The sequence below is a fragment of the Scyliorhinus torazame genome, chromosome 9, assembly GCF_047496885.1.
Source record: "Scyliorhinus torazame isolate Kashiwa2021f chromosome 9, sScyTor2.1, whole genome shotgun sequence".
NCBI lineage: Eukaryota > Metazoa > Chordata > Chondrichthyes > Carcharhiniformes > Scyliorhinidae > Scyliorhinus > Scyliorhinus torazame.
Window position 1 is genome coordinate 8,507,963 of NC_092715.1, and position 14,325 is coordinate 8,522,287.

General features: G+C 62.7%; 1 protein-coding gene across 2 annotated transcripts in view; it reads right to left on the reverse strand.

Moving 5' to 3' along the window:
* Positions 1 to 14,325, reverse strand: part of oxct1a (3-oxoacid CoA transferase 1a) — a 437,799-nt gene that overhangs the window by 85,531 nt on the left and 337,943 nt on the right. For both annotated transcript variants that reach the window (XM_072515595.1, XM_072515594.1), the window contains exons 12-14: positions 6,334 to 6,382; positions 4,497 to 4,569; positions 556 to 631 (exon numbers count right to left, since the gene is read on the reverse strand). In XM_072515595.1, the coding sequence (XP_072371696.1) occupies positions 556 to 631; positions 4,497 to 4,569; positions 6,334 to 6,382 (198 nt within the window). The remainder of the gene's footprint in view (positions 1 to 555; positions 632 to 4,496; positions 4,570 to 6,333; positions 6,383 to 14,325) is intronic.

Consider the following 14,325-nt stretch of genomic DNA (forward strand, 5'->3'; position numbering starts at 1 on the left):
CGAGGGGGTTTTCACAGTCACTTCATCGCAGTGTTAATGTATTGAAGCCACACTGCGGGCCCTGCTCTGCATCACAAACCAGCCAAACCGGCTCCCGTGTCTCGAATGACCGAAGGAATGAGTGGGGGTTTCAGCAATAGATGAGGTGGGACTGGAAAATCCATCCCAGTTAAATAAAATGAGATAACACACCCCCATGTGTCACATGGCCAGCTCCTGGTTTACCCAAGTCACGGATTAATGGCGCCTCACCATTGGATGGTTTAGCAAAGTGGGCTAAATACCTGGCTTGTAACGCAGACCAAGGCCAGCAGCGCGGGTTCAATTCCCGTACCAGCCTCCCCGAACAGGCGCCGGAATGTGGCGACTAGGGGCTTTTCACAGTAACCTCATTTGAAGCCTACTCGTGAGAAAAAGCGATTTTCATTTCATCATTGCTCTATCAGTATGACAATTACATCTGGGATACCACTAACTAGTTTACCGGACAGCGGACTATCAGAGAATCTCGGAGTATGTTCAACAACAGCGAATATGACATCGAAAGGAATTTACCGGAATCATCCAATTGGCCAAATCCCCAAACTTCGAAACCTGCATCCCGCCAAGCATCGTCATATCCACATGGCCCCTGCAGCAAAAAATTCACAGATAATCACTTCATTGAGAAAAGCATATTTCAAAATAGCCCTTCACACACACTCTCCAGACAAAGACAGCACGGGGTTAGATACAGAGTAAAGCTCCCTCTACACTGTCCCCATCAAACACTCCCAGGACAGGTACAGCACGGGGTTAGATACAGAGTAAAGCTCCCTGTGCACTGTCCCCATCAAACACTCCCAGGGCAGGTACAGCACGGGGTTAGATACAGAGTAAAGCTCCCTCTACACTGTCCCCATCAAACACTCCCAGGACAGGTACAGCACGGGGTTAGATACAGAGTAAAGCTCCCTCTACACTGTCCCCATCAAACACTCCCAGGACAGGTACAGCACGGGGTTAGACACAGAGTAAAGCTCCATCTACACTGTCCCCATCAAACACTCCCAGGACAGGTACAGCACGGGGTTAGATATAGAGTAAAGCTCCGTCTACACTGTCCCCATCAAACATTCCCAGGACAGGTACAGCACGCAGTTAGATACAGAGTAAAGCTCCCTCTACACTGTCCCCATCAAACACTCCCAGGAGAGGTACAGCACAGGGTTATATACAGAGTGAAACTCCTTCTACACTGTCCCCATCAAACACTCCCAGGACAGGTACAGCACGGAGTTAGATATAGAGTAAAGCTCCCTCTACACTGTCCTCATCAAACACTCCCAGGACAGGTACAGCGCGGGGTTAGATACAGAGTAAAGCTCCCTCTACACTGTCCCCATCAAACACTCCCAGGACAGGAACAGCACGGAGTTAGATATAGAGTAAAGCTCCCTCTACACTGTCCTCATCAAACACTCCCAGGACAGGTACAGCACGGAGTTAGATACAGAGTAAAGCTCCCCCTCCACTGTCCCCATCAAACACTCCCAGGACAGGTACAGCACGGGGTTAGATACAGAGTAAAGCTCCCCCTCCACTGTCCCCATCAAACACTCCCAGGACAGGTACAGCACGGGGTTAGATACAGAGTAAAGCTCCCCTCCACTGTCCCCATCAAACACTCCCAGGACAGGTACAGCACGGGGTTAGATACAGAGTAAAGCTCCCCCTCCACTGTCCCCATCAAACACTCCCAGGACAGGGACAGCACGGGGTTAGATACAGAGTAAAGCTCCCTCTACACTGTCCCCATCAAACACTCCCAGGACAGGTACAGCACGGAGTTAGATATAGAGTAAAGCTCCCTCTACACTGTCCTCATCAAACACTCCCAGGACAGGTACAGCACGGAGTTAGATATAGAGTAAAGCTCCCTCTACACTGTCCTCATCAAACACTCCCAGGACAGGTACAGCACGGAGTTAGATACAGAGTAAAGCTCCCCCTCCACTGTCCCCATCAAACACTCCCAGGACAGGTACAGCACGGGGTTAGATACAGAGTAAAGCTCCCCCTCCACTGTCCCCATCAAACACTCCCAGGACAGGTACAGCACGGGGTTAGATACAGAGTAAAGCTCCCCCTCCACTGTCCCCATCAAACACTCCCAGGACAGGTACAGCACGGGGTTAGATACAGAGTAAAGCTCCCTCTACACTGTCCTCATCAAACACTCCCAGGACAGGTACAGCACGGAGTTAGATACAGAGTAAAGCTCCCCCTCCACTGTCCCCATCAAACACTCCCAGGACAGGTACAGCACGGGGTTAGATACAGAGTAAAGCTCCCTCTACACTGTCCTCATCAAACACTCCCAGGACAGGTACAGCACGGAGTTAGATACAGAGTAAAGCTCCCCCTCCACTGTCCCCATCAAACACTCCCAGGACAGGTACAGCACGGGGTTAGATACAGAGTAAAGCTCCCCCTCCACTGTCCCCATCAAACACTCCCAGGACAGGTACAGCACGGGGTTAGATACAGAGTAAAGCTCCCTCTACACTGTCCCCATCAAACACTCCCAGGACAGGTACAGCACGGGGTTAGATACAGAGTAAAGCTCCCTCTACACTGTCCCCATCAAACACTCCCAGGACAGGTACAGAACGGGGTTAGATACAGTGTAAAGCTCCCTCTACACTGTCCCCATCAAACACTCCCAGGACAGGTACAGCACGGGGTTAGATACAGAGTAAAGCTCCCTCTACACTGTCCCCATCAAACACTCCCAGGACAGGTACAGCACGGGGTTAGATACAGAGTAAAGCTCCCCCTCCACTGTCCCCATCAAACACTCCCAGGACAGGTACAGCACGGGGTTAGATACAGAGTAAAGCTCCCCCTCCACTGTCCCCATCAAACACTCCCAGGACAGGTACAGCACGGGGTTAGATACAGAGTAAAGCTCCCCCTCCACTGTCCCCATCAAACACTCCCAGGACAGGTACAGCACGGGGTTAGATACAGAGTAAAGCTCCCTCTACACTGTCCCCATCAAACACTCCCAGGACTGGTACAGCACGGGGTTAGATACAGAGTAAAGCTCCCTCTACACTGTCCCCATCAAACACTCCCAGGACAGGTACAGCACGGGGTTAGATACAGAGTAAATCTCCCTCTACACTGTCCCCATCAAACACTCCCAGGACAGGTACAGCACAGGGTTAGATACAGAGTAAAGCTCCCTCTACACTGGTGAGATTTCCCAGTTGGGCCTCGATGCCTTCAGCCCCCCTCATTCCCAGCACCTTAAACTCTCCTTCGTTCCACAGAGTGAGGTGTCCGGCACAGCCCCCTGGACTCGAGTGTCAGAGCGGAATCCGCTCCATAAACCCAGGGCTTAGACGTGAAAGCTCGGAGAAACCCACAGCCGTGTACCACCGACCACACACTGAACTGGACTCGTTGTGTAAGGACAAGAGCAGCAGATACCTGGGAACCCCACCACCTGGAGGTTCCCCTCCAAGTCACTCACCACCCGGACTGGGAAATATATCGGCTGTTCCGTCACTGTCGCTGGGGCAACATCCTGGAGTTCCCTCCCTGACAGCACAGTGGGTGTACCTACACCGCCGGGACTGCAGCGGTTTGTTCTCAGTGTCTATTGTGGATTATGTTCAGGGTTGAGAACGTCTCCTTTTGATTTCAGTGCAAGGTGAGTGCGGGGAAGGTCTCACCTCGGTTTCGTGCCAGTCTGCACGTAAAAGCCATGCTGCAGATTTTCACTCAGCCGGGAGGGGCGGCGAGGAAACAAGAAAGCCCTGACTGAGGTTGCGATGGAGAAGATTGCTGAGGGTGGCGCTTTGCCAACACTCGCTGGTCTAGAGGCTGCTGACACACAGTGAGTTGTGTTTACGCAGATAACTCCGTTCTGGATGTGGATGATAAGGGGGATCTCTGGGGAAGTGAGAGGAGAGGTCGAGCAATGGAATAGACACTCGGGGAGTGTCTCCGTGCGTCTGCTGGGCTGGGCTGTGTGACCTTTCACTTGGAACAGGAGGTACACAGACAGAGAAAAAGGGAACTGCCGCCCGAGTACATTTAAAAGTCTATCAGACTGAAGGCCACAGCAGGATTAGGCTGGGCCGAGACTGTGCGATTCAATTTGAGATCGATGCTGTCATTGTTTAAAGCGGTTATCTTAGTTTCAATCATTATTGGCCTGTGTTTGTTCAGTTCAGGTTTGTAAAGATTAATTTGGTGTCTAATCTTGGGAGTATTTCTGACTCCTTGCTTCTTGTATTTTATTCTTTGAGTGGTTCTGGTCGATCGAGCCAGTTCCCAACACGTGTCCAGCATGTGCAGCATTCACATAACTGGGATGACAACAGGGCGAAGGAAGGTGGCGAGGGCCCTCCTCAAGGGCAGTTAGGGGTGGGCAATAAATGGTGGGCCTAGCCAGCGACGGGGCAAGGTGAGACAGCAGCACTGTCGCGGTGATCAGCACCTACCCGCGGATCATGGCGAACGACTCGTCACTGGAGAAGAAGGAAGCGCCGGGGAGTACCGTGACCGTCTCTTTCCCTGATGGAGGCAAAACAGACAGAGTCAACATCAGCTCAGGCTCTGAACCATCAGAAAAGAGAATCACAACAGTGCTCAAGAGGCCCTTCGGCCCATCGAGTCTGCACCGACACGTGAAAAACACCTGACCTGCCCACCTAATCCCATTTACCAGTACCATGGCTGGCGAGGGATGTCAAGGACAGCACAAAAGCAAAAGAAAAAGCATACAAAGTGGCGAGGATTAGTGGGAAGCCAGAGGATTGGGAAGCCTTTAAAAGCGAGCAGAGGACAACTAAAAAAGCGATAAGGGGGGAGAAGATGAAGTATGAGTGCAAGCTAGCTAGTAATATAAAGGAAGATAGGAAGAGTTTCTTTCAATATATAAAAGGTGAGAGAGAGGCAAAAATAGACATTGGACCCCTGGGAAACGTGGCTGGAGAAGTAATAATAGGAAACAAAGAAATGGCAGAGGAACTGAATAGTTACTTTGCATTAGTCTTCACGGTGGAAGACACCAGTGGGATGCCAGAGCTCCAGGAGAACCAGGGGACAGAGGTGAGTGCAGTGACCATCACTAAGGAGAAGGTTCTGGGGAAACTGAAAGGTCTGAAGGTGGATAAGTCACCTGGACCGGATGGACTACACCCCAGGGTCCTAAAAGAGATCGCTGAGGAAATTGTGGAGGCATTAGTGATGATCTTTCAGGAATCACTGGAGACAGGAAGGGTCCCAGAGGACTGGAAGGAGGCTAATGTAACACCCCTGTTTAAGAAGGGAGGGAGGCAGAAGATGGGAAATTATAGGCCGGTTAGCCTGACTTTGGTCATGGGTAAGATTTTAGAGTCTGTTATTAAAGATGAGATCGAGGAGTACTTGGAAGTGCGTGGTAAAATAGGACTGAGTCAGCACGGCTTCGTCAAGGGGAGGTCGTGTCTGACAAATCTGTTAGCGTTCTTTGAGGAGGTAACAAGGAAGTTAGACAAAGGAGAACCAGTGGACGTGATTTATTTAGATTTCCAGAAGGCCTTTGACAAGGTGCCGCATCGGAGACTGTTAAATAAGTTAAGAGCCCATGGTGTTCAGGGTAAGATCCTGGCATGGATAGAGGATTGGCTGACTGGCAGAAGGCAGAGAGTGGGGATAAAGGGGTCTTTTTCAGGATGGCAGCCGGTGACTAGTGGTGTGCCTCAGGGGTCTGTGCTGGGACCACAACTTTTCACAATATTCATTAATGATCTGGAAGAAGGAACTGAAGGCTCTGTTGCTAAGTTTGCAGATGATACAAAGATCTGTTAAGGGACAGGCAGCCTTGAGGAAGCAAGGGGGCTGCAGAAGGACTTGGACAGGCTAGGAGAGTGGGCAATGAAGTGGCAGATGGAATACAATGTGGAAAAGTGTGAGGTTATGCACTTTGGAAGGAGGAATGGAGGCATAGACTATTTTCTAAATGGGGAAATTCTTCGGAAATCAGAAGCACAAAGAGGATCAGGGGTTATGGGGAGAAGGCAGGAGAATGGGGATGAGAAAATATCAGCCATGATTGAATGGCGGAGTAGACTCGATGGGCCGAGTGGCCTAATTCTGCTCCTATGTCTTATGGTCTTATAGGCCACCTAGCCTGTGGAGCTAAGTAACCCCAACATAGGGTTCGACAGTGACTCTGAGGCGAATGTGCTTCAATTATGGATCAGCTCCGTTGACAGGGATATGTTGGAGCTCAATACACCCAACATCCCCTCATCCCTCCCTCCTCCAATCACCTCACTATTCCACACCGCTTACCAGCATTAATCAGGTCCGCATCTTGCTCTCCCTCGAGTGGATATGGACCCTGCAACGATGGTGACAGTCAGCCAGTGAATACAAATATTGAAATCACAGGCTCCACATTCAAGTCCCTATCAGTCAGATTTCCCCGTTATCCATTGTACTGATGCCCCAATACAGACTCGGCCTCTCCTGCACAGCGACTGATATTTACTCAAATTCCCCAATCACCTACTGCAGTGAACTGTCTCCTCTTTCATTCTCATCATTTCACACATCTGGTTCACTAATGTCCCTTCGGGAAGGAAATCTGCCATCCTTATCCGGCCTGGCCTACACGTGACTCCAGACCCACAGCGATGTGGCTGGCTCTTCAGAGCCAGTGGGGAGAGGGAGCTGGGAGAGAGGTAGCTGGGGGAGAGAGAGCGGGGGGAGAGGGAGCGGGGGGAGAGAGAGGGGGGGCAGAGAGAGAGGGGGCAGAGAGAGAGGGGGCAGAGGGTGCTGGGGGAGAGAGAACGGGCGCAGAGGGAACGGGGGGAGATGGAGCGGGAGCTGGGAGAGAAGTAGCTGGGGGAGAGAGAGCGGGGGGAGAGAGAGCGGGGGCAGAGGGAGCGGGGGGAGAGAGAGGGGGCAGAGGGTGCTGGGGGAGAGAGAACGGGCGCAGAGGGAACGGGGGGAGAGGGAGCGGGAGCTAGGAGAGAGGTAGCTGGGGGAGAGAGAGCGGGGGGGAGAGGGAGCGGGGGGAGAGGGAGCGGGGGGAGAGAGAGGGGGCAGAGGGTGCTGGGGGAGAGAGAACGGGCGCAGAGGGAACGGGGGGAGAGGGAGCGGGAGCTAGGAGAGAGGTAGCTGGGGGAGAGAGAGCGGGGGGGAGAGGGAGCGGGGGGAGAGGGAGCGGGGGGAGAGGGAGCGGGGGGAGAGGGAGCCGGGGAGGGGGAGAGGGTGCTGGAGAGACGGAGCGGGGGGAGGGGGAGAGAGAGCTGGGGGAGAGGGAGCGGGGATAAAGGGAGCGGGGGTAGAGGGAGCGGGCAGAGATGGAGCGGGGAGAGAGGGAGGAGAGATAGTGGGGGAAGAGGGAGCGGGCGGAGAGAGAGAGGGGAGAGAGAGAGAGGGGAGAGAGGGAGCGGGGGGAGAGGGAGCGGGGGGCTAGGGAGGGGGGAGAGGGAGCGGGGGAGAGGCGAGGGAGCGGGGGAGAGGAGAGGGAGCGGGGAGAGGGAGCGGGGGAGAGGGAGCGGGGGAGAGGGAGCGGGGGAGAGGGAGCGGGGGAGAGGGAGCGGGAGAGAGGGAGCGGGAGAGAGGGAGCGGGAGAGAGGGAGCGGGAGAGAGGGAGCGGGAGAGAGGGAGCGGGGAGAGGAGAGGGAGCGGGGAGAGGGAGCGGGGGAGGGGAGAGGGAGCGGGGGAGAGGAGAGGGAGCGGGGGAGGGGAGAGGGAGCGGGGGAGGGGAGAGGGAGCGGGGGAGAGGAGAGGGAGCGGGGGAGAGGAGAGGGAGCGGGGGAGAGGGAGCAGGGGAGAGGAAGCGGGGGAGAGGGAGCGGGGGAGAGGGAGCGGGGGACAGGGAGCGGGGGACAGGGAGCGGGGGAGAGGGAGCGGGGGAGAGGGAGCGGGGAGAGGAGAGGGAGCGGGGAGAGGGAGCGGGGGAGGGGAGAGGGAGCGGGGGAGAGGAGAGGGAGCGGGGGAGGGGAGAGGGAGCGGGGGAGAGGAGAGGGAGCGGGGGAGAGGAGAGGGAGCGGGGGAGAGGGAGCAGGGGAGAGGAAGCGGGGGAGAGGGAGCGGGGGAGAGGGAGCGGGGGACAGGGAGCGGGGGAAAGGGAGCGGGGGAGAGGGAGCGGGGGAGAGGGAGCGGGGAGAGGGAGCGGGGGAGAGGGAGCGGGGGAGAGGGAGCGGGGGAGAGGGAGCGGGGAGAGGGAGCGGGGGAGAGGGAGCGGGGGAGAGGGAGCGGGGGAGAGGGAGCGGGGGAGAGGGAGCGGGGGAGAGGGAGCGGGGGAGAGAGGGCGGGGTAGAGGGAGCGGGGAGAGGGAGCGGGGGAGAGGGAGCGGGGGAGAGGGAGCGGGGACAGGGAGCGGGGGACAGGGAGCGGGGGACAGGGAGCGGGGGACAGGGAGCGGGGGAGAGGGAGCGGGGGAGAGGGAGCGGGGGAGAGGGAGCGGGGGAGAGGGAGCGGGGGAGAGGGAGCGGGGGAGAGGGAGCGGGGGAGAGGGAGCAGGGGAGAGGGAGCGGGGGAGAGGGAGCGGGGGAGAGGGAGCGGGGGAGAGGGAGCGGGGGAGAGAGGGCGGGGTAGAGGGAGCGGGGAGAGGGAGCGGGGAGAGGGAGCGGGGGAGAGGGAGCGGGGTAGAGGGAGCGGGGGAGAGGGAGCGGGGTAGAGGGAGTGGGGAGAGGGAGCGGGGGAGAGGGAGCGGGGAGAGGGAGCGGGGGAGAGGGAGCGGGGAGAGAGGGAGTGGGGGGAGTGGGAGAGGGAGCGGGGAGAGAGGGTGCGGGGTGAGTGGGAGAGGGAGCGGGGGGGGGGAGAGGGAGCGGGACCGAGGGGAGAGGGAGCTGGGGGGGAGGGAGCGGGGGGGGGGGCGGAGAGGAAGCGGGGGTAGAGGGAGCTGGGGTAGAGGGAGCAGGGGAGAGGGAGCGGGGAGAGAGGGAGGGGGGGAGAGGGAGGGGGGGAGTGGGAGCGGGGGGAGAGGGAGCGGGGGGAGAGGGAGCGAGGGGAGAGGGAGCGAGGGGAGAGGGAGCGGGGGGATAGGGAGCGGGGGGAGAGGGAGCGGGGTGGGGGAGGAGGGAGCGGGGGAGAGGAAGCAGGGTGGGGAGGAGGGAGCGGGGGGAGAGGGAGCGGGGGGAGAGGGAGCGGAGGGAGAGGGAGCGGGGGGAGAGGGAGCGGGGGGAGAGGGAGCGGGGGAGAGGGAGCGGCGGGAGAGGGAGCGGCGGGAGAGGGAGCGGCAGGAGAGGGAGCGGGGGGAGAGGGAGCGGGGGGAAGAGGGAGCGGGGGGAGAGGGAGCTGGGGTAGAGGGAGCAGGGGAGAGGGAGCGGGGAGAGAGGGAGGGGGGGAGTGGGATCGGGGGGAGAGGGAGCGGGGGGAGAGGGAGCGGGGGGAGAGGGAGCGGGGGGAGAGGGAGCGGGGTGGGGGAGGAGGGAGCGGGGGGAGAGGAAGCAGGGTGGGGGAGGAGGGAGCGGGGGGAGAGGGAGCGGGGGGAGAGGGAGCGGGGGGAGAGGGAGCGGGGGGAGAGGGAGCGGGGGGAGAGGGAGCGGGGGGAGAGGGAGCGGGGTGGGGGAGGAGGGAGCGGGGGAGAGGAAGCAGGGTGGGGGGAGAGGAAGCAGGGTGGGGGAGGAGGGAGCGGGGGGAGAGGGAGCGGGGGGAGAGGGAGCGGGGGGAGAGGGAGCGGGGGGAGAGGGAGCGGGGGGAGAGGGAGCGGGGGGAGAGGGAGCGGGGGGGGGGAGAGGGAGCGGGGGGAGAGGGAGCGGGGGGAGAGGGAGCGGGGGGAGAGGGAGCGGGTGGAGCGGGAGCAGGGTGGGGGAGGAGGGAGCGGGGGAGAGGGAGCGGGGGGAGAGGAAGCAGGGTGGGGAGGAGGGAGCGGGGGAGAGGGAGCGGGGGAGAGGGAGCGGGGGAGAGGGAGCGGGAAAGAGGGAGCGGGAGAGAGGGAGCGGGAGAGAGGGAGCGGGGGAGAGGGAGCGGGGAGAGGGAGCGGGGAGAGGGAGCGGGGGAGAGGGAGCGGGGGAGAGGGAGCGGGGGAGAGGGAGCGGGGTAGAGGGAGCGGGGAGAGGGAGCGGGGGAGAGCGAGCGGGGAGAGGGAGCGGGGGAGAGGGAGCGGGGAGAGAGGGAGGGGGGGAGTGGGAGAGGGAGCGGGGAGAGAGGGAGCGGGGGAGTGGGAGAGGGAGCGGGGAGAGAGGGAGCGGGGGGGAGAGGGAGCGGGGGGAGAGGGAGCGGGGGGAGAGGGAGCGGGGGGAGAGGGAGCGGGGGGGAGAGGGACCGAGGGGAGAGGGAGCTGGGGGGGAGGGAGCAGGGGAGAGGGAGAGGGGGGGAGTGGGAGCGGGGGGAGAGGGAGCGGGGGGAGAGGGAGCGGGGGGAGAGGGAGCGGGGGGAGAGGGAGCGGGGGGAGAGGGAGCGGGGGGAGAGGGAGCGGGGGGAGAGGGAGCGGGGTGGGGGAGGAGGGAGCGGGGGGAGAGGGAGCGGGGGAGAGGGAGCGGGGGAGAGGGAGCGGGGGGAGAGGAAGCAGGGTGGGGGAGGAGGGAGCGGGGGGAGAGGGAGCGGGGGGAGAGGGAGCGGGGGGAGAGGGAGCGGGGGGAGTGGGAGCGGGGGGAGAGGGAGCGGGGGGAGAGGGAGCGGGGGAGAGGGAGCGGGGGGAGAGGGAGCGGGGGGAGAGGGAGCGGGGGGAGAGGGAGCGGGGGGAGAGGGAGCGGGGGGAGAGGGAGCAGGGTGGGGGAGGAGGGAGCGGGGGGAGAGGGAGCGGGGGAGAGGGAGCGGGGGGAGAGGGAGCGGGGGGAGAGGGAGCGGGGGAGAGGGAGCGGGGGGAGAGGGAGCGGGGGGAGAGGGAGCGGGGGGAGAGGGAGCGGGGGAGAGGGAGCGGGGGGAGAGGGAGCGGGGGGAGAGGGAGCGGGGGGAGAGGGAGCGGGGGGAGAGGGAGCGGGGGGAGAGGGAGCGGGGAGAGAGGGAGCGGGGGGAGGGGGAGCGGGGGGAGAGGGAGCGGGGGGAGAGGGAGCGGGGGGAGAGGGAGCGGGGTGGGGGAGGAGGGAGCGGGGGGAGAGGAAGCAGGGTGGGGGAGGAGGGAGCGGGGGGAGAGGGAGCGGGGGGAGAGGGAGCGGGGGGAGAGGGAGGGGGGGAGAGGGAGCGGGGGGAGAGGGAGCGGGGGGAGAGGGAGCGGGGGGAGAGGGAGCGGGGGGAGAGGGAGCGGGGGGAGAGGGAGAGGGGGGAGAGGGAGCGGGGTGGGAGAGGGGGGAGAGGGAGCGGGGTGGGGGAGGAGGGAGCGGGGGGAGAGGAAGCAGGGTGGGGGAGAGGAAGCAGGGTGGGGGAGGAGGGAGCGGGGGGAGAGGGAGCGGGGGGAGAGGGAGCGGGGGGAGAGGGAGCGGGGGGAGAGGGAGCGGGGGGAGAGGGAGCGGGGGGAGAGGGAGCGGGGGAGAGGGAGCGGGGGGAGAGGGAGCGGGGGGAGCGGGAGCAGGGTGGGGGAGGAGGGAGCGGGGGAGAGGGAGCAGGGTGGGGAGGAGGGAGCGGGGGAGAGGGAGCGGGGGAGAGGGAGCGGGAAAGAGGGAGCGGGAAAGAGGGAGCGGGGAGAGAGGGAGCGGGGGGGAGAGGGAGCGGGGGGGAGAGGGAGCGGGGGGGAGAGGGAGCGGGGGGGAGAGGGAGCGGGGGGGAGAGGGACCGAGGGGAGAGGGAGCTGGGGGGGAGGGAGCAGGGGAGAGGGAGAGGGGGGGAGTGGGAGCGGGGGGAGAGGGAGCGGGGGGAGAGGGAGCGGGGGGAGAGGGAGCGGGGGGAGAGGGAGCGGGGGGAGAGGGAGCGGGGGGAGAGGGAACGGGGGGGAGAGGGAGCGGGGTGGGGGAGGAGGGAGCGGGGGAGAGGGAGCGGGGGAGAGGGAGCGGGGGAGAGGGAGCGGGGAGAGGGAGCGGGGGGAGAGGAAGCAGGGTGGGGGAGGAGGGAGCGGGGGGAGAGGGAGCGGGGGGAGAGGGAGCGGGGGGAGAGGGAGCGGGGGGAGAGGGAGCGGGGGGAGAGGGAGCGGGGGGAGAGGGAGCGGGGGGAGAGGGAGCGGGGGGAGAGGGTGCGGGGGGAGAGGGAGCGGGGGGAGAGGGAGCAGGTTGGGGGAGGAGGGAGCGGGGAAAGGGAGCGGGGGGGAGAGGGAGCGGGGGGAGAGGAAGCAGGGTGGGGGAGGAGGGAGCGGGGGGAGAGGGAGCGGGGGAGAGGGAGCGGGGGGAGAGGGAGCGGGGAGGAGAGGGAGCGGGGGAGAGGGAGCGGGGGGAGAGGGAGCGGGGGGAGAGGGAGCGGGTGGAGAGGGAGCGGGGGGAGAGGGAGCAGGGGGAGAGGGAGCAGGGGGAGAGGGAGCAGGGGGAGGGGGAGCAGGGGGAGAGGGAGCAGGGGGAGAGGGAGCAGGGGGAGAGGGAGCAGGGGGAGAGGGGGCGGGGGGAGAGGGGGCGGGGGAGAGGGGGCGGGGGGAGAGGGAGCGGGGGGAGAGGGAGCGGGGGGAGAGGGAGCGGGGGGAGAGGGAGCGAGGGGAGAGGGAGCGGGGGGAGAGGGAGCAGGGGGAGAGGGAGCAGGGGGAGAGGGAGCAGGGGGGGAGGAGGGAGCGGGGGAGAGGGAGCGGGGTGAGTGGGAGGAGGGAGTGGGAGAGGGAGCGGGGGGAGAGGGAGCGGGGGGAGAGGGAGCGGGGGGAGAGGGAGCGGGGGGAGAGGGAGCGGGGGGAGAGGGAGCGGGGGAGAGGGTGCGGGGGGAGAGGGAGCGGGGGGAGAGGGAGCAGGGTGGGGGAGGAGGGAGCGGGGAAAGGGAGCGGGGGGGAGAGGGAGCGGGGGGAGAGGAAGCAGGGTGGGGGAGGAGGGAGCGGGAGGAGAGGGAGCGGGGGAGAGGGAGCGGGGGGAGAGGGAGCGGGGGAGAGGGAGCGGGGGAGAGGGAGCGGGGGGAGAGGGAGCGGGGGGAGAGGGAGCGGGGGGAGAGGGAGCGGGGGGAGAGGGAGCAGGGGGAGAGGGAGCAGGGGGAGAGGGAGCAGGGGGAGAGGGAGCAGGGGGAGAGGGAGCAGGGGGGAGAGGGGGCGGGGGGAGAGGGAGCGGGGGGAGAGGGAGCGGAGGGAGAGGGAGCGGGGGAGAGGGAGCGGGGGGAGAGGGAGCGGGGGGAGAGGGAGCGGGGGGAGAGGGAGCGGGGGGAGAGGGAGCAGGGGGAGAGGGAGCAGGGGGAGAGGGAGCAGGGGGGGAGGAGGGAGCGGGGGAGAGGGAGCGGGGTGAGTGGGAGGAGGGAGTGGGAGAGGGAGCGGGGGGAGAGGGAGCGGGGGGAGAGGGAGCGGGGTGAGTAGGAGGAGGGAGTGGGAGAGGGGGGAGCTGATAGGATGGACGTCTTCATTCACTCCCATGACCGCCGGAACTCCGGTTTCTGGATTGGGGTTCCCGGTGTGGGAATCGTGAGCTTCCTTTGGGATTCCCGCAACAGGAGGGATGGTGGTGCCGACCAGGCACAAATGCCAGCCTCATCCCTTAGTGATAGAAGCTGGGCGGCATGGACAGGCTGGGCCGAAGGGTCTGTTTCCATGCTGTAGACATCGAGGACTCGAACAGGAGGGAATGCCGCCATTCGTGTCCTGGTGGGAATAGAGCATTCCCAGACAGCACGGACACTGGGCGGACAATGAGAGAACAGTGGCCCCCGCACCAATCTGCTCAACCGCAGGGAGATTTCCAAACAGAATCTGACTGAATAAACCCGAGTGGTTAACTGAAAGGTCGAATTGAATTGCACATGGAGCAGTCCAGGGACAAGCTCTCTTTTACCATTAACAAATAGTCAAAGAGCAGCACGGTGGCGCAGTGGTTAGCACAGCTGCCTCACGGCGCCGAGGTCCCAGGTTCGATCCCGGCTCTGGGTCACTGTCCGTGTGGAGTTTGCCCATTCTCCCCGTGTCTGCGTGGGTTTCGCGCCCACAGCCCAAAAGGTGTGTCGGGTAGGTGGATTGGCCACGCTAAATTGCCCCTTAATTGGAAAAAATTAAGTGGGTACTCTAAATTTATTTAAAAATAAAGTGTTGAAAAACTCAACAAGTCTGGCAGCATTGCTGGGACAGAAACTGACGGGAGAGTCAGCGTGAACTGGGATCATGGCATCACTCTCCACCATCTGCAGCATTTCCAGCACTGTTTTTGTTTCAGGTTTGCAGCACCTGCGGTATTTTTGCTTTACTTGATTATTTTATGGGATGGATTGTCACATATTGCCTAGGCCTACTTACCCTTACGCTGAGTTGTTCGGAGCCTGTTTCGCCGACTTGTGAGTCGTCACACAGCAATGTGGTGAAAACCCTTACCCATCCTGCGAAATGGCAGCCAGTCACTCTGTCATCACTGC